This window comes from Lepidochelys kempii, chromosome 16, assembly GCF_965140285.1.
Source record: "Lepidochelys kempii isolate rLepKem1 chromosome 16, rLepKem1.hap1, whole genome shotgun sequence".
Classification (NCBI taxonomy): domain Eukaryota; kingdom Metazoa; phylum Chordata; order Testudines; family Cheloniidae; genus Lepidochelys; species Lepidochelys kempii.
In genome coordinates, this window is record NC_136395.1 from 21160313 (window position 1) to 21182286 (window position 21974).

The window sequence follows — 21974 nt, forward strand, 5'->3', positions numbered from 1 at the left end:
TGCCGTCTCTCCGCTCTAAACTTTGAGTTGCCCTCGTAGTTTATTGTGCTTAGCTCTTCTGGACAAGGAACTGTGCCCGTTTTATTTGTGCGTGAAGCCCCAGGCACACCTATGATGTTGCGTGACATTCGGCAGCACCTGAGCTCTTGGCACCAGCACTGCAATGGGACAGCGATAATATGTTGTAATATCTTATCGTTCTGTAGCATTTTTCCCAGTGACTCCGATACGCTTTACTGGATATCTATGAGAATCATGAAAATGCAGCCACTTTTGGGGTTGGGTACGGCAGCTCTTTCAGAGCACGCAGCAACGCTACAAAACAACAAGAGCTGAGCATAGGACTGGGAGGAGGGAATATCCTGTCTGGTGGCACCTCAGAAAATCACAGATGAAGCTACCAGCCTATGAACTGCTGTGTGCACCTCTGACTTGTATCGGATAGCTCAGTGATGCACCAAACACTGGGCTCAGATGTACCCTCCTAGGTGTTGGATGCCAGGCTTCCGTTCCTGTTCAAAATAAACAGCAGAGCATCCCCATCCCCATCAAGCAGTCGGGGCTTCCCTGCAGGGAGGAGCTGGAGATCTGTGCCTCAGTTAATGATGGTGCCTCTGATACTATTCGGCTGTGTGGGCGATCAGGATTAAAAATACTTCAGGGGGAGTTGTTGCCAGAGTTGTGCCAACTTGAAAACAAACCCCAGAGAGGGAGCTAAAATAAATGGCTTCATCTGGCACTGTCTCTCCCCTAGCCTCCTGTAGCAAATTGAAAGCTGGTTCCTGCATAATTCAGCACACATTACGGTGAACAAGGATGTGTGCCGCATCTCAATAGAGGCGGGAGGCTTGTTGAAATGTCCTGTTATTGTCAAGCGGCTTCTGTCAATTATGTGACATTTGTAGCAGGTTTAGCAGATGTATGAGATCAGTGGCTAAGCAGTGAGGAGGCTACAGGGTGGGTAGAGAGGAGAGTCTGCTTTCCCCCCGGAGAGCTGTTGTGATGGAAAGGCAGACAAATTCAGTACCTAATAGATTCAGCGTAAAATACAAGCTGATTCCCGTTAGCCCGGTGTGTTGGGTCCTTGTGTTGAAGCCCCCACACCTCGATGCATCTGCTCTCAGCACTGCCACATGGAATTCATCTGGGAGGATGGAATCAGCTGTGATTCCAGGGACTTTCTCCCAGGGCTGTGCCAGATTGGGCTGGCAAAAACAAGGCCTTGTATGAACTAACCCTCTCCTACAACCTCCCTGCCTATAACCAGATCCTTCCCGCTGGGCTACAGTTGCGTGCCTGCAATCCTTGCTCAGGCTGTGGCAATCCTTGCCCAGGTCTGTGAGGCTCTGTAATCTCCGGGAACTGCCCAATCCTATGTAAACCTGTAGGAGCAGGACCTCAGCATCGCTCTCCAAGTGGACAGCAGGGGAGGAGAATAAGGGAATTTGCTCCATGTGTGGCCCACCAACACCAGAGCCCAAACGATCCACCCAGCAGCAACTGTTAGTGGCTCAGGCTGAATGTGGGCACATGAGCAAGATCCAGGGCAGAGCAGGGCTCTGTGTGGGCTGTGTAAAGACCTCAGGCCTCAACTGGCAGGGGGCACGTTGGGGAGAGGCTGTCCTAGGTTTCCCAGGGTTTGAGAGGGGAATCGGAGCTGGTGTGGCTTGTCTCTGGTGAGCTGGCCCAGACCATTGTTGGAGCTGAACGTTGGCTGCAGGGGAGATATTGCAGGTTCCCGCTGAGCCCGCTGGGTGGCAGGAGACAGTGGGATGGGGGAGGGGAATACTAGCTATAACAAAACACTGCATTGACCTGAGTCACCGGACTCCCATGCTCCACTCGCCTCTCCCGAGCAGAAGGGCTCTAACACTGCAGTGACCAAGAAGAGACCTGCCCATGAAAATGCTCAGACCTGTCCATTGCACACAAGCTCTGAGAGTTGTGGTTTAAACGGCCGCCCTTAAAACACCTGCTCGGAGAGCGATCGCACCCAAGGGCGGCTCTTTAGTGATTGTGGGTAGCTGCTAATCGTGACGCTGAGCAGTTTTGTCATTTCACACGGCGCCCTGTTTTAAACGGTCTCGGTTTCACGTAGCGCATATTGCAAAAAACCCTCCCGTGACACTGAGCAGTGTGGGGATAAGCTCATCATGGGGCTTCTCTCGAGGTCTGCACCCAGAGCCACTGGAGCACCTTCATGCCGGGTGTTCTTGGAACAGCGCTCTGTCCCATCTGTAGGTAGCTGATCACCTCCTGCTGATCACCTCCTTGGCAATTAGAGGCCAGCATTAAGGTCTCTCTACCGACTCCTATAACTCAGCAGCATGGAAAGGGGGGATTCTGTCTCTCCACTGCTATCCCCTTGTGTCACTGCCCTTCCATGCCTATCAGCTGACAACCCTGTGCCTAGGGCTTCTGCAATCTAAGTCTCTCCTCGGATGGCCTCCTGGGCACTGAAAGGGAAAGCTTGTAACTGTGATCAGCCTTATCCTCAGTAGCTCTTATTTGGCATTTGAAAGGAAGGTTCTGAGTGATCGTTTTCTGGAAGATGCTTCCAAGTTCCTCTTTCGCCAGCAGGATCAGGTGCCTGACTGTCCTTTAATGCTATCATGCGCTGATGCTTTGCCCTTACCGTTTACTGCAAGGCTTGGGAATCACTTGCCATGAACGAGGAAGGCTTCCAAAGACTCTGAGCCCAGCTTGCTTTTTGGAGGTAGGCCGGGCTGCTATAACCTTAGCTGCTTCTCATGCTACAGTGATTAAAATGAGGCCAGTAAATGCCATAGCTGTTCCCGGAACAGAAATCGGAGGTATAATTAAAGCTCGTTGGATAGATTATCAGTCTGTGACAGGCCTATGTCGTCTCTCTAGCCTGTAGCATGCGCTGGGCAGAATCTTGGCCTTGCTGACACTTGCTGTTGTCTCCAAGGGCATGATCCCTCCAGCAGTGGCCCCCTCTGAGGAATTTTAAGCAGAGCCCTGAACTGCTTTTAAAGAATCACCACCGCCACGTCAAGGCAACGAGGCCTCGCTGATAACTAACTCGCTGCACTATTTGGGAGACCTTTTCCTTATGGATCCCGGTAACCTACTCAAAAGCAAAAGCAAAATGCAATGGCCTTTGCTGTGGTGTGGAATTCTTGCAGAATACCAGTTTTAGTGAATGTCCCAGTGTAGGCAAACTAATGTCCCCCATCAGGCCATGGCTGGTGCCTTTTTAGAGCATATGCATTGTCTCCTATCAGAGTGTGCCCCTGTTAGCTGTACCAGGCTCCATCCCTCACACACACACCGTGGCAGCCCGGACTCCTGGGTTCTATTCCTAATTCAGCTCCCATCTTGCTGAGTGAGCAAGTCCCTAAGGCCCAGATTTTCATTCTGGATGCTTACATTTTTGGGTGCCCAGTTTGAAACATCTTTTTTTTTTTTTTTTGGTATTATTATTATTATTCTCAAATTTGAGCTCCCCAAATCTGTGGCCATTTTTGAAAATTGTAGCCGTTAGCCTCTCCTCTGAGTCTCGCACCTGTAAAACAAGGATTATCCTGCCCTAGTCCCCAGGGTGGGCTGTAAGGCTCGAAGTTGCTGATGTGAGTATAACGCTTCGGGACCTCAGGTGAACTGCTCGTATCACTGTCCCTGCTCACCTCAGTCTGCAGACTGTTCTGAATGCTGCAGACCCTGAATTCAGCATTTCCGAGGGAGAAGGAATCAGAAGGTGCCAGACCCTGCTCCTGGCTTGGCGTAACCATGTGGGGGCTGTCAAGGGTAATCTGAACATCTCCTGACCTCCCCTCCCAATCCTTGTCAGACCCAGCAGTCCCTCTTTTCAGACTGGCATCTCCAAGGCAGAGTGACAACCCTGCAGGATCCTTCACAGGACAACACTTCTACCTTTGGCCCCTAGTCTAGGAAATAGTGCCCTGATACCTGTGTTCTCTCATGTCCTTTTCCTCGAGAGGAGCAAGAAGAGGGAAAACTCCTCAGCAGAGATTTCCAGCATCTTAGAGAGAGCATTAAAACCAAGTCTGTGCCCCCAGCCCTCTCTGCAGGCAGCAGGTGAAGACACTTAGGAGCCTGATCTCTGAGCACTTGCCAAGTGCTTGTTATTTTTAAGTACTGAGGATTTGAGCTGTTGGCCACCTAGGCGAAAAGTCAATGTTTCCTTTTATGTGGCTGCAGAATAACCTAGGCAGGCACTTTGAGTAGCAGCATAGTGGTATCTTTAAAGAGGTTAAGAACAAGGACATTTAGGTGGCAGAGAGCAGGGCTTTCTCAGAGCCATGTCATGGAATGGGGAGGGAAGGGGGGATATTTTTCAACATTTCAATCTTAGCTCCTTCAAAAATAGGATTTTCTCCGCTTTTCATCCAGCGTTTGAATGTTTAATGTGGTTTCTGGGTAAAATACAGTCAATGTGAAAACGAAAGGGAAGCATTTGCATTAGTAACCTCAGAACCTCACTTTTATTTTATTTATTTTTACAACTCTTTCCTTCCCCGCAGTCTCCCTTGCAGTGTCTTTACTTTCCCTCTCCAGACTCATTCACTGGTCTCTGGAGTAGCAACTTGTCCCGCACACTGCCTCCCTGAGCGCCCTGTTTTAGGTCAACAATTCCCATTTTATCCACTGTGTGGTCTTTAAAACACCATCGTTCCCTTCTTAACATTCTTTTCCTGTCCCTGTCTGCCTTAATGTTCAGGGAAATACCACAGGATATGTTACATTCTCCCTCACCAGTCTTTTGTCCCCCTTGCAATCATGGGCCAGGTCCCTCACTCCCCAGATGAAGCTTCTCATGGACATTCAGGATTGCCTGCCAACGTGTGATCACTGTTACTTCCTTTGTGAATGGTAAAAACAAGACACCAATTGCCAGATATCCGGTGTGAGCTGTATATTTGTATAGTGAAATCGGCGCAAGAGACTAACTGCACCTGTGTTGCATTTCTGCTCCACCTTCATTAATAGGCTTCTCTATTATTCAGCTGCTTCACCGTGTGTACAACTATGTCAGTCATACACACAGCTTATATATACTTATAGCCATTGACCGTGCCCTTGGTGCTGTGTACAAGACCCAGAGGAAGACATCCCTGCCCCAAGGAGCTTATAGTTGAGGGGCTATATCTGGCCACCATCACTTGTACTGGTCTGGAAGCAAGAACCTTGCTCCACAAATAACCCCATTGATTTTGGTGGGACTAATCATGGTAGAAATTACTTGTCAGCATGAATAAATGGATCTACCAAGTAGTGCCACCGAGTAGTGTTTTAATTTTCAAACAGGACTTGTTTCGTAGTTTTAGAGAATTTAAGGCCAGAAGGGACCATTAGATCCTCTAGTCTGGCCTCCTGTATAACACAGCCACTAAATGTCACCCAGTTAGCCCTTTATTGAGCCCAAAGACTTTAGTTAGACCAAGGCAATTCAGTCCTCAGGAGACTGAACTGTATGTCACAGGCAGAGAACAGGAGAGATCGAGGTGCCACCAAGCCCTGAGGAATTAAGTGAGACATGCCCAGATGACCCCAGCAGGCAATTCACACCCCACGCTGCAGATGAAGGTGAAAGGCCCCACAGTCCCAGCCCATCTGAACTAAGGGGGGAATTCTTTCTTGATCCCAAATCCGTCCATCAGCATGATGCTGAGCATGTGGGCAACACACGTCAGCCAGGCACCTAGAAAGAGGATTTTCTGTACCATCTCAGAGCACGGGGCCAGCTAGCTGGAGTCCCACCTCCAGTTCTGGCCAGTCTCTGATGCTTCAGAAAAAGGTGGAAAAATAAACATCACCAGCATAGGTCTGGCCAGATGTGAATCAGGGGGAAATTTTCCTTCCTGATCTCTGCGTGCGGTTAGTAAGGGAGGCAGAATCTGTCTCTAAATAGAATGTCTTATTTATAGGCTGCACCGGATTAGTATGATTTTCCCATGGGATCCAAAGGTAATATAATTAATTACACATTCTCTGGTTTTGTACACGTTGTTTTAAGGACATAGAGAGGCACAATTATGCTTAATAAAAGGTGCGGCCGCTAAATGGAGCCGTACGGTGCTGTGTATGTATAGACAGACTTTTATATATAAAAATTTATAGAGGGGTGTGTGTGTGTGTGTGTATATATAGATAGACATACATGTTCCGAGATGTAAAATAAATAGTGGATGACTTTTTTTTTTTCTTACTTTTTCCAGAGGGTTGGATAGTCTCATCCAATTTGTAATCACAATCCCACTTGAGCTGTTAGCAGTTCCTCTAAACAGGGATTTGGTCTGTTTAGGCTGCCTGTCCAGCTAACGAGCAGATGGTTTTTGTTACTGGGTAGTATTTCAAAGGGAAGGGGTTTTCTCTTGCTTTAGTACCCCTATTGTTGTGTTTTATTAAATTATGACATTCTGACGCTTGGAACACGTGAACTGTTCCGTTCCCCCGCAGGAGGAATCTGGGAGAAGGGTTTTTCTTTCCTTTTTGTGTCGGCTTGGATTGCAATGATTATGAAACCCAAGCAGCACTGACTAGAGTCAGGTACTGAGAGGGACCACGGACTCTCTAGTGGATAGGGCATGGTGCTGGACATCAGGATATCTAGGTTCTGCTCTGGACTATGCTGCTGGCTTGGCTTGCACGAGTCACTGCTCCTTTCTCTTCCTCATCTTTCTCTCCCACCCTTTGTCTGCCTCGTCTCTTTAGACTGAGATCTCTTCAGGTCAATGCCTGTCTCTCACTAGGTATAGGTACAGCACCTGAGATACCGGGGCCATGATCTCCATTGGCGCCTTGTGGTGTTACTGTAATACAGATAATAAGTACAAAGATGCGAGCGGCTTTGTGAGCGTCCTCCAGACAGCCAGACCTGAGCTTTCAGAATTTGATAGATTGCTGTAAAGGCTTCTCTTAGGCCAGCTAGCTCAGCCCCCTTTGTATGTAAGAGCCCATTTGGCTGGTCTTTAGAGGCTCTGGCAATATTTTTATAGATAAGATCTTGCCAGGTTAGCTACTCCTCCTCCTAACTTCCAGGTCTCTGTGCAATGGGACATCAGTTGCACAGATGGAATCTACATCAGTAGTGGCCAGAGACTAGTCCATTAACCCTGAGTGTCAGAAATCCTGACATTTCATATGTGTGCATGGTCACCTTCCATTTTTCAACTGGCCAAAATTGTGCATTGCCTGAAATTTCCTCCTTTAAAGGCAAACGCAGTGTAGTAATCATGTGAGGGAGCTGATCTTTCTCCTTGGGTCCCTCAGACCGAGAGGATCCATCCCAGTTGCTTGTCTGATTCCCCCTCTTTGTCCTGCGCTACATTGTTGTGCCTCATTTTAAGTCTTCTTTTCTTTGCAGCCCAATGACCCGGTAACCAACATATGCCAAGCGGCAGATAAACAGCTCTTCACCTTGGTGGAATGGGCAAAGAGAATTCCCCATTTTTCAGAACTGCCGTTGGATGACCAGGTCATCTTACTCAGAGCAGGTAAGAGGGATATCTTAGTGAGGAAGATCTCAACAGGGCTGGTCGGTGTAGGTGGGATGCTCTGCCGAGGACAAATGTTATATTTATAGTTAGTACACTACGACCTGAAGGCTACTAGTCACGTCTGTCTTTTAGTCACTGATAATTTAGTTGCCAAGAAGGATTTTAAAAGCCCTAAGAAACACGTCACTGAGCCTGCTCCACAGTGCAGAGCCTGCTGCCAGTCAGCCCGAGAATCACCCCATTTCATCTTTTGAGAGGCAAGCGTATCAGAAGTTGGATGGGTTGTTGAAATCTGAAGGAACCATGTAATATCTTCCCCGCTCACAGAGACTTGAAAGAGAACTGCCAGATTTCACAAAAATAAAATGTGTGATCAAAATTAAAAACAGAAATGGGGGGGAGAGGGGAATGGAAATCACCCATCCTTTGCCACCCACAAAGATAAAAATACAATTCTCCAGGCTCATTCTGAATTGCCTCTCCCTGCAGAGGAACTAGCGGGGGCGGGCTAAAAGCAGTGAGTGGTTAAAAATGCCGTCTTCCCCCTGTGCAGATTTCAGACCAAATGCTGGAAGGTATGCACAGAAAACAGAAGGAGTGAGAATCCAAAACTAAAACTTGACAGGTGCGGGTTTGGACATGAAACTGTTTGCATAGCTCTGATTGTCAGATAAGGTAAATACAGCTGATTTTAAAAGGGTTTGGCCTGTCATCACAGAATATTGTGCCTGCATATTCAAAGTGGATGGATACATTATCTTATTAAAAGCGCCTGCAGCAAATGGCAAAGTTGATATTAAGGAAGAAATTACCCTGAAACCCAGCCATAACTCATAGCTTTGTACTTCACAATGAAAAAGTGTTACTGTTTAGAAAGTAAGAAATCAAGGCTCTGTTTGGTGCACCGGTGAGTTACAGCACTGCATGGGGTGCTGTTTACGGTTAAGGCACCAGACTAAGACGGTGGAGATCTGGGTTCAGTTTCTGGCTCTGTTGCAGACTTCCTGTGTGACCTTGGGCGAGTCACTTAGGCTCAGATCATCAAAGATATTTAGGTGCCAAACACCCATTGAAATCAGTCTCTATGCCTCGGTTGCCCATCTGTAAAATGGAGATAATAATACTTCCTTTGTTTGCCTTGCCTACTTACATTGTAAATTACGTAAGGCAGGGCCTATCTTACTTTCTTACCTTTTAATTTCGTTGGAATTTAATTGGATTGGCACAGGAAGTCATCGGTTTCATCTGTTGGTTACAGCAGTGGTCTGGGAGTCAGGACTCCTGGGTTCTATTCCCAGGTCTGCCACTCGCTATGACCTAGGGCAAGTCGTATAACCTCCTTTGTGCTCCAGCTGACCCATCAGTAATAATACTTCCCCTAATTTCCAGGAGTGTTCTGAGGATCAGTAAATCAGTGTTTGCAAAGCACTTGCAGGGCCTTCTATGAAAAAATGCAAAAAGCTTTATTTTAAAAAAGCATCTCTAAAGCCTCCTGGTAGAAAAGTATTTGTAAAAACAATCTTTATGGAAATGGATCTTCAAAGTGAGAACTGTATGTAAAAACCATAGAGGGAGAATGATTGATTGAATCCAAACAAAAATCAATATTCCATGTATTTTAAAAAAATCATGACAACAGTTCTCAGTTTTGTAAAAAATAAAATAAAATGAACAAAACCCAAATTTGAGGCCTAAATTACTTGATGTTGTCCCTGTAATTTTGTTGGTATTGCCTTGTAAGCATGAGCATGGGAATGAGTGACAGGGAATGGATCAATTGATGATTTTCTGTTCATTCCCTCTGGGGCACCTGGCATTGGCCACTGTCGGAAGACAGGAGACTGGGCTAGATGGACCTTTGGTCTGACCCAGTAGGGCTGTTCTTATGTTCAAACAGTTGCATGATTCTCACTCATTTCAGCTATAGACTGGTGTAAATCTGGAGTGACACCTTCAAAGTTAACGGCTTGTAAGTGTGATCAGCGTCAGGTCCATTTTCTGTGAATGTTCTTACCCTACCCCCGCATTTTTTTGCTGTCAATCTGTATTGACTTTCCCGGTTCAAACTCTTAATTCTCTAAGGCTGCCTTGTAAAATTTACCAGCTTGGGTGAGTCAAATTTTACGAGGGCTACTCCAACTCCATAGCACCTTAGAAATGTAGGTTCCATCATTGCTTTGACCTTTAGCGTTGTTTTCATGTCTCCTAACAATGTGCCCAAGAGGCTGATGCTACCGAGGAAGGCAAAGTGCCAGGACCTGGAAAAGCAGTGCCAGGAACAACTCCGACAGAGAATCAGAATCCAAGTGTCTCTATCAAGTGGGGCCTCAGATAACCTCCCTAAAGTCTTTTAACTAGTGGCTTTATCTATTATTGAGTGCAGAGAGCGGCCTGCTGAGAACAGCTGCTTATGAAATATTTAAGTATTAAAATTTAGCTAAGAGCGTCGGTCGGATTCATCCATGCATCCTCTGTGGCAAAATAAATGGAACTCGCATCTTCTGAGGAGCAGGAGCTAGACGGGTCCTCAATCAGTCGTGCCATGTAATCTTTAATCATTTAAAATCTGCCCTCTTAGAACTTTCTCAAGGGGAAGAAAAAAAAACCCAAGTTTTTAAACCTGCTTTCATGTTATTTTTTCCGTTCCAAGTCTGAATTACAGTTGAGATGATTAAGATAATCTGAGGTGGTCCTGCAGCTTAGACAGTGGGCTGGCCAAAGGTTCTCTGTTTGGTATGTGAGGCACGAGGGTTTTTTAATGGGACCGAGTGGCTTATTGAGACTCTTGGTGGTGCAGTTAGTTAACACGCTGGCCTCTTCGCTGTCACGTGCCTAGGTTCGCGTTACAAGTGAAACCAGCATGGGCAGTTTTGGGTTTACTTACAGTGAGAAGAACGCTAGTCTTGAGGAGAAGGGATGGTCTTGGGATAAAGCCACTGGGATCCCGGAGATCTGGGTTCAGATGTGATCCTAGGATGTATCTGGAGAGAGATTTCCAGTAGAGCTAGGGGGAAGCAGTAATGCCATTGTACAAGGCACTGGTCAGACCTCATCTGGAATATGGCATAAATTCTGGTTGCCCGTGTTCAAGAAAGTTGAATTCAAACAGGAACAGGTTCAGAGAAGGGCCACTAGCATGATCAGGGGAATGGAGAGCTCATCTCACGAGAGGAGACTGAAAGAGCTTGGTTTGTTTAGCCTAGCATAAAGAAGGCTGAGCCAGGATCTGATTGCTCTCTATAAATACATGGTGGAAGAAGAGCTATGTAACATAAACAACAGTGTTGGCACAAGAACAAATGAGGATAAACTAGCCACGAATCAAATGTAGCTGGAAATCAGAAGGTTTGAAACCATCAGAGGAGTGGGGGTTCTAGAGTAGCCTACAAACAAGAATTAGGGAGGAAAAGAACCCTAACTCACCCAAGTTCGATAGGTTTATGAACAGGGTGATAACCAGCGATTGCCTGCAATAGTAGGGCACTGGACTTGATGACCCAGGAGGTCCCTTCCAATCCCATGTTCCTAATTCGCAGCTCTTCCACAGACTTCTTGTGTGATGTTGGGTAAACTACATAATCTGTGTGCCTCAGTTGCATCTCTCATCTGCAAAATGGGGATAATACTACTTTATTTTTTCCCCATTCTTTGTCTCGTCTGTTTAGATTGTAAGCTCTTTGGGGCAGGGACTGTGTTTTAATATGTGTGTGTACAGTAGTCCCCATAAATGGATACCTCGTGTGAGTTGGATCCTCTAGGTGCTAAAGACAAATAAGTAAGGCTATGCTGATTATCTGAAATTTCTCCTTCTTTGAAATAATAATGCAGATGTCGTCTGACCTCACAAAACCATCACACACACAAAACCGCTCATGCATGGTGGGCGCACTCCTGGCTTTGAGAGGCCCAGGACTGGAATAGCAGGGGAGATGCTAGAAGCTGGCCTGGCAGCATTGCAGAGCTGTAGGGGAAAATGGCAAGGACTGGCAGGGTGCGGTTGGATGGGGCTGAGATGCATTGGCATTGCCATGTAGGGCCTGCTGAGGACAGGAATAGGAGAAGGGCTGCAAGCCAGCACTGAATTTCACTAATTAAAGCTGTGTGGAAAGTCTGGGTCCGGAACTGCAGAGATCCGGATGTGACGTGACATAACTACATGGAGGAAGCACACACGACACCTTCCAGCATGATGCCAGTGATTCTCATGCAGTTCACATGCAGTTGTAAAGCATGATTAATGCCTATTCCCTATTCCAGCCCCCATGGCTTGCCCTTGTTCCCTCTTGAGGTATGCAGTGTTGCATACTCTTCTGTAGCTGCTAGATCCCTCCCTGTAGTTAGTCATAGAATCTTCTCTTAATTGGGGTGGAAACATCCTATGGCCATTTAGAAATGGTGGACTTTATCCCATGTATGTCATTCTAATGACATACCTTGTGCATAGCCCGTGATTGCAAAAGTATATAAATATGACAATCCCTAAACAAGCTACTCACCAGCATACCTGGGCGTAATGCTTATTGCTGATATAAGTATCAACCACCAGCAGAAGTTGTTTTCTCCAGGACGTCTCCCAGACATGCCTTCCATGGAGTGGGGGAGGGGGGCGGTTAATAGAGAAGAATTTCTTCTGTGGCTGTTTTGCTTTTCCAGCTTATTGACATGTTGCTGCAGTTCATCCGGGTGCCAACAGAGGGCAGTACACACCTCTCTTTGGAAACCGGCTTGTCTACTGATTAGCATGTAAATTACAGTGACTGGAGGTGGGACTAGAATTTGAGTCTCCAGCTTTCACCAATAGGCGGCTCTGTCAGATGAGGAATCAGATACTTTGCACTTCTCTAGCTCCTTTCACCTGAGATTCTCAAAGCAATGTACAAACATCAAGTAAGCCTCCCCCCTTCTTTGTGAGGTAGGTCAGGGTTGTTAGCCCGGTTTTACAGATGAGAAAACCGAGGCACACAAGATGAAGTGACTTATCCAAGGTCACATAGCAAGTCAATGGCAGAGCCAAGCAATTGCATCACAGAGTCCTGGCTCCCAGTTCTCCTAGCGGACCCATCTTTTCTTATCCATCCTGGATGTTTCCAAGGCACACATCGGTAGAGCATGTGAAGAGATTCCGGAATTTTGATATTTTGATGAAAATTTGAATGTGGAAATTTGGGGATATTTTTTTAATGAAATCCCCCCCCCCAACACACACACACACACACACATATATTTTTTAACCAGCTGTAGCTATCCCCTTAGTATCTAAGCACAGAAGGTATAATATATATACACATGACTTATGAGGAGAGGCTGAGGGAACTGGGATTGTTTAGTCTGCAGAAGAGAAGAATGAGGGGGGATTTGATAGCTGCTTTCAACTACCTGAGAGGTGGTTCCAGAGAGGATGGTTCTAGACTATTGTCAGTGGTAGAAGAGGACAGGACAAGGAGTAATGGTCTCAAGTTGCAGTGGGGGAGGTTTAAGTTGGATATTAGGAAAAACTTTTTCACTAGGAGGGTGGTGAAACACTGGAATGCGTTACCTAGGGAGGTGGTAGAATCTCCTTCCTTAGAAGTTTTTAAGGTCAGGCTTGACAAAGCCCTGGCTGGGATGATTTAATTGGGGATTGGTCCTGCTTTGAGCAGGGGGTTGGACTAGATGACCTCCTGAGGTCCCTCCCAACCCTGATATTCTATGATTCTATGATTCTATATACCTTCACAGATGCCTGACTTCCAGTGACAACTTCTAATAAGACAAGCACCTACACTTTAAAGAAATAAAACAACATGGAAAACATTATTTATTTGTGTTGGAATAATGTCTGGTGGCCCCAGTTATCGACCTGGGCCCCATTGTGCTAGGCACTGTACAAACCCAGAGCAAGGAGATGGTACCTGCCCTGAAGAGCTTTGCAGTCTAAGCAGAGGACCGAAACAGACAATATCCCCAACAGTTTTCAGAAGCACGCATTTGAATCACAGGCTCTTAGCTCCTTTGCATGTTATTGCTTGGAAACAACTTTAGTAGTAGCTCCTTATTGGACACATGTCATGGGTATTAGGCTACATTAGGTATGTGTAGTTACACACACATACACAGGTCAATTGCTGTCTGTACAGAGAAACTTTGGGGAGGGGAATTACTTGCTCTAATGCAAGCATTTTGTTTGTAGAGGAGATGGCCTCTGTTACCTAATGTCTACCTAATAGATTTGTTTAAAAATCTTTTTACTGCTTCTTCCCATAGTTTCCCCTCCGACAACCGGGAAAGGGATCTTTCCATAGACTATTTGGCATCTAACTTGGGATTCTTGCAACAGGGGTGGCTCCCAAAGAAAACCGGGTGGGGCCAAGACCCGTTCTGCAATGACCCCTCCTCGATTCTTGGAGCAGGCTAGTGCCTGGGAGGTGGCGTTACTGATTCCGAAAGCCGTAGGGGAGCCATTGGTATTAACCATCATCCTTCGTTGTTTCTTCTCTCCAGGCTGGAATGAGCTTCTAATCGCCTCCTTCTCCCACCGTTCCATAGCTGTGAAAGACGGGATTCTCCTGGCCACTGGCCTCCATGTGCATCGGAACAGTGCTCACAGTGCAGGAGTCGGCGCCATCTTTGATAGGTGGGGGCTGATGCCAGGTGTTGTGGAAGGGTTCTAGGCTGAGGTGCATTGGCAGAGCCCTGGGCGGGGGAGCCTGGAATAGCAGTGAGTGCCGCGGGTCTGGGCTATGGTTTGTTGGCAAAGCTGTGACATGGGGGTTTGGTTTGAGGGGATGGGACTGATGGCCAGGATTGAGATGTATTGGCCGTGCTATGCATATGGAAACTTGCCATCCACGTCGGTCCAGGCTGCAACCTCAAGTCTCTCCTTTTAAACGCACAGAAATGTCCACCAAGGAATAATGTGTGAGCTGCTCACCCAAAGCAAATTAATACGTCTTTCATGGGGGCCAGCTGGCTCTAATGCCATGAAGAGGATGCTTGTTTATTGTGCTTTTCATCTTTAATTGGACCAAAATATTTGATTTTCACTCTGAACAACATAAAAGCACCAAAAATACCCAGCTGGTGCCATGCTCCTGCTCTTAAGGCGCATTTAATCCACTGCTTTGGCAAAGCTTTTTAACGTGAGCCTTCCCTACTGTCTGACCCAGTTATTACTCAGAATACCACTCACATTGTGACTGCATCATCTGCCCTTGATAATTCTCAGAGATAGCTGGGTTACGACCAAGGGACATCTCATCCTCTTTGCCTCCTTCCGTCCCTCTTCTGAGCTGGGTGACAATATTCATTTCCTGTGAGGTCATAGGAGTGGGATCCTGACTTCACTGCAGGATCTCACAGGAAAAGCTGAGCAAACACACCTGCAATAAGAGGAAAGGGAACAATAAAAATTACCAGCGGAGGAAATTGCTTTTGGATACCTGGCTTTTTTACTTTTTAGCCTTTCTCCAGTGTCAGAGCCCCTTACTAAACTTGCTCTGAAGATAGTCTTTATGGTCCTCACTATGTCTCTCAGGAACCGTAGGCACCCAGCTTGAATTATGTTTGTGCAACAGGAGAATGAGAGAAGGGATCAGGGGGGCAAATCTTCAGCAGGCACATATTGGCACTGTTCCATAGACTTCAATAGACCTACTCAAGATTACATCAGTTGAGGGGCTGGGCCAGGGTTTGTTTTTTTTTCATGCTGATCCCATGGAATTTTTTGTCTCCCTGCAGAGTACTGACAGAACTCGTGTCAAAAATGCGAGACATGCAGATGGACAAGACGGAGCTGGGCTGCCTGCGAGCCATTGTCCTCTTCAACCCTGGTACATTCAGATGCTCTGTCTTAATCTCCCAATTTTGGCTTGGCTGGGGCTCTGTTCTTTTGGCTCTTTCTTTTATTGACTGTAAAATGCTACTGCAAATCACTCTAGGCACCAAACACAATGAGAGCCAGGCGAAAGAGAAGAGACAGAAAACCAAGGGGGAGTGCCAAGGATGGGAGTGTGTGATGCTATAAATATGCCTGTTTACGCTATCAGTGTATTATGTGTAGTCCCCCCTTCCATCTAGGGCTGGTGTAGGTAAAGCCTAGAGAAATAGCCATAATCACATCTTAAATCTACCTATTCTAAAGTGAATATAATATTTTGTTGTCAGACTAAGGGGCATTTCCTCCTGGGGAGAAGGAAACATTACAGATATTAGGATTCTCTTGTAGGCGCAGGGTAGCTAGGAATTGAGCTTAGCACAGCGCAAAAGCTAGCTGATACCACTTCTTCGGAAGATTGCTTGGACCATATTTAGTCACAAGGGTTTTCCTAGTTGCGTCCAACAGGCCAGATTCTCAGATGGTGTTAATGGGCAGTGCTGAACTGATCTTCAGGGAGTCCTGCACCGTTTTATGCCAGCAGCCCAACAAAGGCAAAATGATCTGAGATTTCAGAAAGTCAAAGCTGTTCTGTTATCTCCAAACAGGTTCAAAAGTGGATTGAAACTAGAGAACTACTTTGTAGCTGCCTTCTAAAAAAGGATGTTTCCAAGGCAAGACTAAAATGGTGGCCAGTGTTAATTATTCTTGATTCCGTATAGCGCCCAACACTCTCTAGAAAACTTAGTAACTGAATCCATGTGAAATGCTCGTATAGCAGCTGGATAGGGAGTATTATACAACCCCTCACTAGGCCACAATTGTTGGATTTTGTGAGAACCAGCACCACACACACACACACAGGGCTCATCAGATTAAGATGATTTATCCCTAACAAAACAACTCTGAGGATGGCATTTCTCCATGTAACTAACATGCCAATAGCTGCGTGTTCCAGCAGACCTTGATGATCGTTGGTGGTAGTTTTCTCATTAACCATCAGTAATTTGGGAATGACCATGTCTGGCAAAAGAGAAAGTCTTAGAGAGGTTCCCATGACACATTTGCTCGAGGATATCATTGGATTGATATCCTCTTGGGAGTCCTTTCAGCCTTCCAAAAAAGTGGACAAGGGCCCAGATTTTTAAAAGCAATTAGCCATTGGTTCACTCAGCATTGCAACACTGAGCTAGGAGCCTCAGTCTCATTCAAAGTCAATAGGATTTAGGCTCCTAAATACCTAAGTCGCATTTGAAAGGAGATTTAGGCTTCTAAGTGACTTAGGCCTTGCTGTGCAGAAGGTGTGGGATTGTCAAAGGGATCAGCTAGGGAATGTAGATACTTACCAAGTCCCATAGGGAGCTGCCAAAAAAAGGGCTTTCTTTTGGCCCTGCTGCTGTGGTTTGCATTTGGGAAAAACCACAAGTCAGTGGCTTGAGGGGAGCTTAAATCTTTTTGATGAGGGCTCGTAATCGCTGGAGTGAACCAAAGTGCTGGATTTGAGATGCTCAGAGTGGGCAGGATAGAACCTTAGTCAGGCAAAGCAAATCCTACAGCTGATTATCTGTCCAGCAGCCATCGTCAGACGCACAATCGCTTGAGCTCTCCCAGAACCCACTGAACTGATGCACAAAGGGGCTGGGATTCCGATCGCAGGTTTTAGGGATGAATACGGCAGCACAGCACAATAGATAAATCGAAGGGTATAAAGCCAAATCTGAGATTAGTCAGCATAACTGGATTTGTCCGAGTAGGAAATATTTGAGTGTAACTCTGCCATGTTTGTTTGTTTTTTTTTAAACCCTTTCAAGATATTTTAATTTACTCTTGCAATCCAGATCGGTAGCCACCACAAGTTGCCACCCTCCGATGACAGTTCAGTGGCCTGTATGAAATGAGATTGGTGGTCTCAGACCAGTTCCCTTGTGTCCATGGTGCAAAAACCACTAGCAGCATAGCTGGTGCTAACTGTCCCCCTTGTTGGCAGCCTCTGCCAGGAGGCCAAGGCTTAAAATGGCCCTGCTCCTCTCTTGTCCCCTAACTACAGGGTTCCTGTCACATGAGGGTTGAGCCCCGTGGCTCCGGGGATTGAGGAATGGAGCGGAGAATCTGTTGCTTCCCATCCAGGCCAGCTCTGGAGTGGCTGACCCTTATTGCTTTTGAGTTAGGGCAATCAAAATCCAATTCCCAGTGTGCAAAATCCACCAGGAGCTGTACAGCCGGCCCCTTTAATGGCAGTCTCAGCAAAGAGACCATGGATTAAATCAACGCGGAGAACAAACTCCCCCTCTGGCTTGTAGAGAGCTGGCAGGGTTGACACAAGTGCTGTATCCGTCCTGAGGATGTAACTAGCACACTAGCTCCAGAGCTGTTCTTTGTAGCTCTTTCTTACAGGGGATTAATTGGGCTGCGGTAGAAACAATAGATGGCCTCCTAACTCCCCTCCCCACTCCTCGCTCACAGCGTAAAAGCAGGCACAGTTGGCCCATGAAGGCCATCAGTTCCTGTTTCCATCCCCTGTCTAGTTCTCTGGCTCTCTCCCTTCATCCAGCTAGCTGGTTTCCTGGGCCGGAAGGGGATGCTGATTTCCCAAATGGGGAGAGACGCTCAACCATTGCCTGACTTGAGTTCTGTTGCTTGTGAAAGAAGCTGGGGAATGAAAGCACTATCAAAACAGGTCTCCCTCCCCGTCCCCTGCAGCACACTGCTCGTCAGTGCTGTACCACAACCCTGGCCTGGACGGGGGGGCCCTCCATTCTAGGGTTGCAGAGCAATTTGGTCTCCATTTCCATTCTGCTCTCGGCCTTTGTGCTGAGCCAGCCAACAACCTGACTGCTGGGAGCTAAACTGAGATAAACACCCTCCCCCATCAGCCCCGACTCATTTCACAGCGGGCACCAAACAATCCTCTCCAATTAGGTGCCCCTAAAATGCTGTTCAGTCACCACCAAATTAGGCCAGAATCAAACCAGTGACCGGAGACATCCATTCCCCTTAGCTGGCCATTAGGGGACGGCTCTGGATGTACGCGGCCCACCAGTTGATACTCCTCACTCATCTATTGTCTCCATCCTGGAAATGTCCAACGAGCTCCAAAATGTGCCTTCGTCTCAGCTAAGGGTCCTTGCTGTGTTTCAGACTCGAAAGGACTCTCCAACCCCGCTGAGGTGGAGGCTTTGCGTGAGAAGGTGTACGCGTCACTAGAGGCATACTGCAAACACAAATACCCCGACCAGCCTGGAAGGTGAGTGTCTGAGCATGGATGCCTGCCATGGGCAGGGCTGGCACCAAGCTCCTGTTCTTTGGTACTAGACAAGACCTGTCTGCAGTGCCATCCAAAAGCTGCTCCTGGGGAAGGGTTACAAGAAGTGTCGTCCCCTCCCCATTCCAAGTAATAACAACACTATGCACTTACTGGAAGCAGTGCCTTTTGTCTGGGGAACACAGACTCTTTACAAGACTTAAGATTTGCAAGAATCATAGAGGTAGGTAATGTGAACCTTTTATAGATGAGTAAGTGGAGACTGAGAGCTACATTTCCCGGCTGGTATAAGTGGAGGCAACACGGTTCAAGCTAAACCGTTAATTTTGCCCTGCTTGATCAATGGAGCCTCACAAGCCCCCCACTATGAAGTGCAGAAGTGTCACCACCCCCGTTTTACTGAATGGCCAATGGAGGCAGAGAGAAGTGATGCAACTTGCACAAGGTCACGCAGTGAGTCGGTGCCGGGAAAAGAACCATTGTGTTCCTTCTGATCCCCTACTGTAGCCACTAGAAACACATAGCAATGGGATGAGTGCACCCCAGGGGAAACCACCAAGAATAAACCACCAAAAAACAAGACACACACGGAGTTAATTTTCAGTGGCACATGAGCATCACTGCTGGGAAGCGAAAGCCTCAGTTGAAGCTCCGCCTTTCTCTCTCCCCCAACCCCAATCCAGCTGGGTACAGGAGGTGAAATTCACAATGCTTTCCTGGATCATTCCAGAATTGAGTGGGCGCATTTTCCCAGTCACAGCTTGGTGTTGGCAACTTCCAGCTAAGATATGGTCAGGAACAAAATGAAGGAATGCATTGTGAATTGCCTGTTGGTACAAGTCAGTTAAGGAATGTGTATATCAGTAAAAATGGCAAAATAGTGTAGAAATTTGGATTCACATCTCATCTGGCTTTCTGGGCTTCCTTTGCTGGACAGTAGAAAAAAATGGATCCTCTTACAACAGTAACTGATTAATGCAATGATTGAGAGCCATTGTGCCAACCCAAAATTGCTTTGAGGTTGCAATGTTCTAGACTTCAATATCAAAAGTCAAAGTTGGCCCTGAGCCAGGGATGGCTCATCAGGCTGATGCGGTTTAAGACACATCAGTTTCCATAGCCAGTAGTACGCAAGTGAGCAAAGTGGCAAGCATTATGTCTGACCACCTTTGACTACCCTAACCTAATGGATCACCTACCCATTTTGCAGCTGGGTAAACAAGAGGCACCCTTTCAGTGTGCGATCAAACAAGGCTCAGACCCATGGCTGCTGGGAGTGTAATCAAGCAGTGTTTTATAAGATTGTTAGAATGGGCTAAAAAATAGTGTGAATATTATTGCCTGCCCTGTTTGGTTTGGAGGATGGTGGGAGGTGGGTTGGCAACCTTGAAGAAAAGGACAGGAAAGGTTGGTTGAAGCCCAGAAAATCCCATGCAACTCACCTAAGTTTTGGATCCTCTTGCCAGCTCTGAAGCCAACTCAGGTTCATGTAAATTTCACCTTTCGAGTAAATCTGGACCCAATTTTGACTGAACTTTTGTAGTAATTTTCAAAAGATCTCAACTCCCATTTGGGTTTGAAATAAGTGGTCAGCCATAATTGCCACAATGGGAGCTGCCTTAGAAAATCAGGCCCTCTTCCTCAGCAATGGACTGACCCAAACCCCCAGATGCAAACATCCTTGTCTTTGGAGAGGTGTGCAAAATCCACATTGAACTTTCCAGCCTGTGCTCATCACTACTCCTTTGTTTGCACTTCAGATCTGGGCAGACTTCATGGGAGCGGGGTGGGATTCAGAGTTGCGACCAAGTTTTGCTCTGAGTTTCTGGATTCATTGGAACCTGAGATTTGGGAGGTGTGAACCTACCTGGATCGAAACCAAAGCAAATATTCTCAGAAAACCCTGTAAAGCAAGGTCACCCCATTTCACTTAGCTCTGTTCCAAAACCCATGAAGATCTAAATGGCTTTGACACAGCTGGACTAAGGTGTGAGGACTCCACTGGAGATCTCTCTGCTCTGAGGACTACGCCTAGTGATCACCGTGAAATGGAAGGAAATATTCAATGTATCAGATGACCGATACCATAGTCCAGTGGACGGGAGTCCTGGGTTCTATTCCTAAATAGGGCGGAAGAATCCCATGCACTGCTATAGGCTGGGGACTGACTGGCCAAGTGGCAGTTCTGCAGAAAAGGACCTGGGGATTACAGTGGACGAGAAGCTGGATATGAGTCAGCAGCGTGCCCTTGTTGCCAAGAAGGCTAACGGCATATTGGGCTGCGTTAGTAGGAGCATTGCCAGGAGATCGAGGGAAGTGATTATTCCCCTCTATTCTGCACTGGTGAGGCCACACCTGGAGTATTGCGTCCAGTTTTGGGCCCCCCACTACAGAAAGGTTGTGGACAAATTGGAGAGAGTCCAGCGGAGGGCAACAGAAATGATGAGGGGGCTGGGGCACATGACTTATGTGGAGAGGCTGAGGGAACTGGGCTTATTTAGTCTGCAGAAGAGAAGAGTGACGGAGGATTTGATAGCAGCCTTCAACTACCTGAAGGGGGGTTCCAAAGAGGATGGAGCTTGGCTGTTCTCAATGGTGGCAGATGACAGAACAAGGAGCAATGGTCTCAAGTTGCTGTGTGGGAGGTCCAGGTTGGATATTTGGAAACACTATTTCAGTAGAAGGGTGGTGAAACACTGGAATGGGCTACCTAGGGAGGTGGTGGAATCTCCATCCTTTGAGGTTTTTAAGGCCCAGCTTGATAAAGCCCTGGCTGGGATGATTTAGTTGGTGTTGGTCCTGCTTTGAGTGGGGGGTTGGACTAGATGACCACCTGAGGTCTCTTCCAACCCTAAAAATAAAAAAATTAACTTTTTTTTAAAAAAATGACACAATGTGATTCCCATCTGGGGTCAGGAAGAAATTCCTCCCCTGGTAGAACAATGGACAGTTGAATTCTTTGTGGGCGATTTACTGGATCATCTCACAGTAGGCACTACCAGCGACTAGACAGTCCACTGGTGAGTTTCAGATGCCCTTCCTGCAAGACTATGAATAAATATTGTACTCTAGGAACTGGGCTCACAAGAATAGTGTAAATGCTCGTGCACCAAATAAGCAACTCCTTCACAACAGCCAGGCTAAGGGAAACGTTCCAAGGCCAAACATAACTGAGCCCCAGCCTCCTTGTGCTGCTCTAGCAGGGAGGGCTTGGTGTGTATGTGACACGAAGCAGCCTCACACAATCAGCTCCCTTCTCTCCTGGCCCAGCCCCAGGTCTGGTGCATTGCGCGGTGGGCTGGTTATCTCATGGTTAAATGTATCCGAAGGCTGCAACCATCATCTGGTTTGGTTTAGAGTGAAATTTCCTGGATGG

General features: G+C 46.9%; 1 protein-coding gene across 3 annotated transcripts in view; it reads left to right on the forward strand.

Moving 5' to 3' along the window:
- Positions 1-21974, forward strand: part of RXRA (retinoid X receptor alpha) — a 231978-nt gene that overhangs the window by 200924 nt on the left and 9080 nt on the right. For all 3 annotated transcript variants that reach the window (XM_073314208.2, XM_073314209.2, XM_073314210.2), the window contains 4 exons: positions 7352-7481; positions 13965-14097; positions 15201-15292; positions 18475-18580. In XM_073314208.2, the coding sequence (XP_073170309.1) occupies positions 7352-7481; positions 13965-14097; positions 15201-15292; positions 18475-18580 (461 nt within the window). The remainder of the gene's footprint in view (positions 1-7351; positions 7482-13964; positions 14098-15200; positions 15293-18474; positions 18581-21974) is intronic.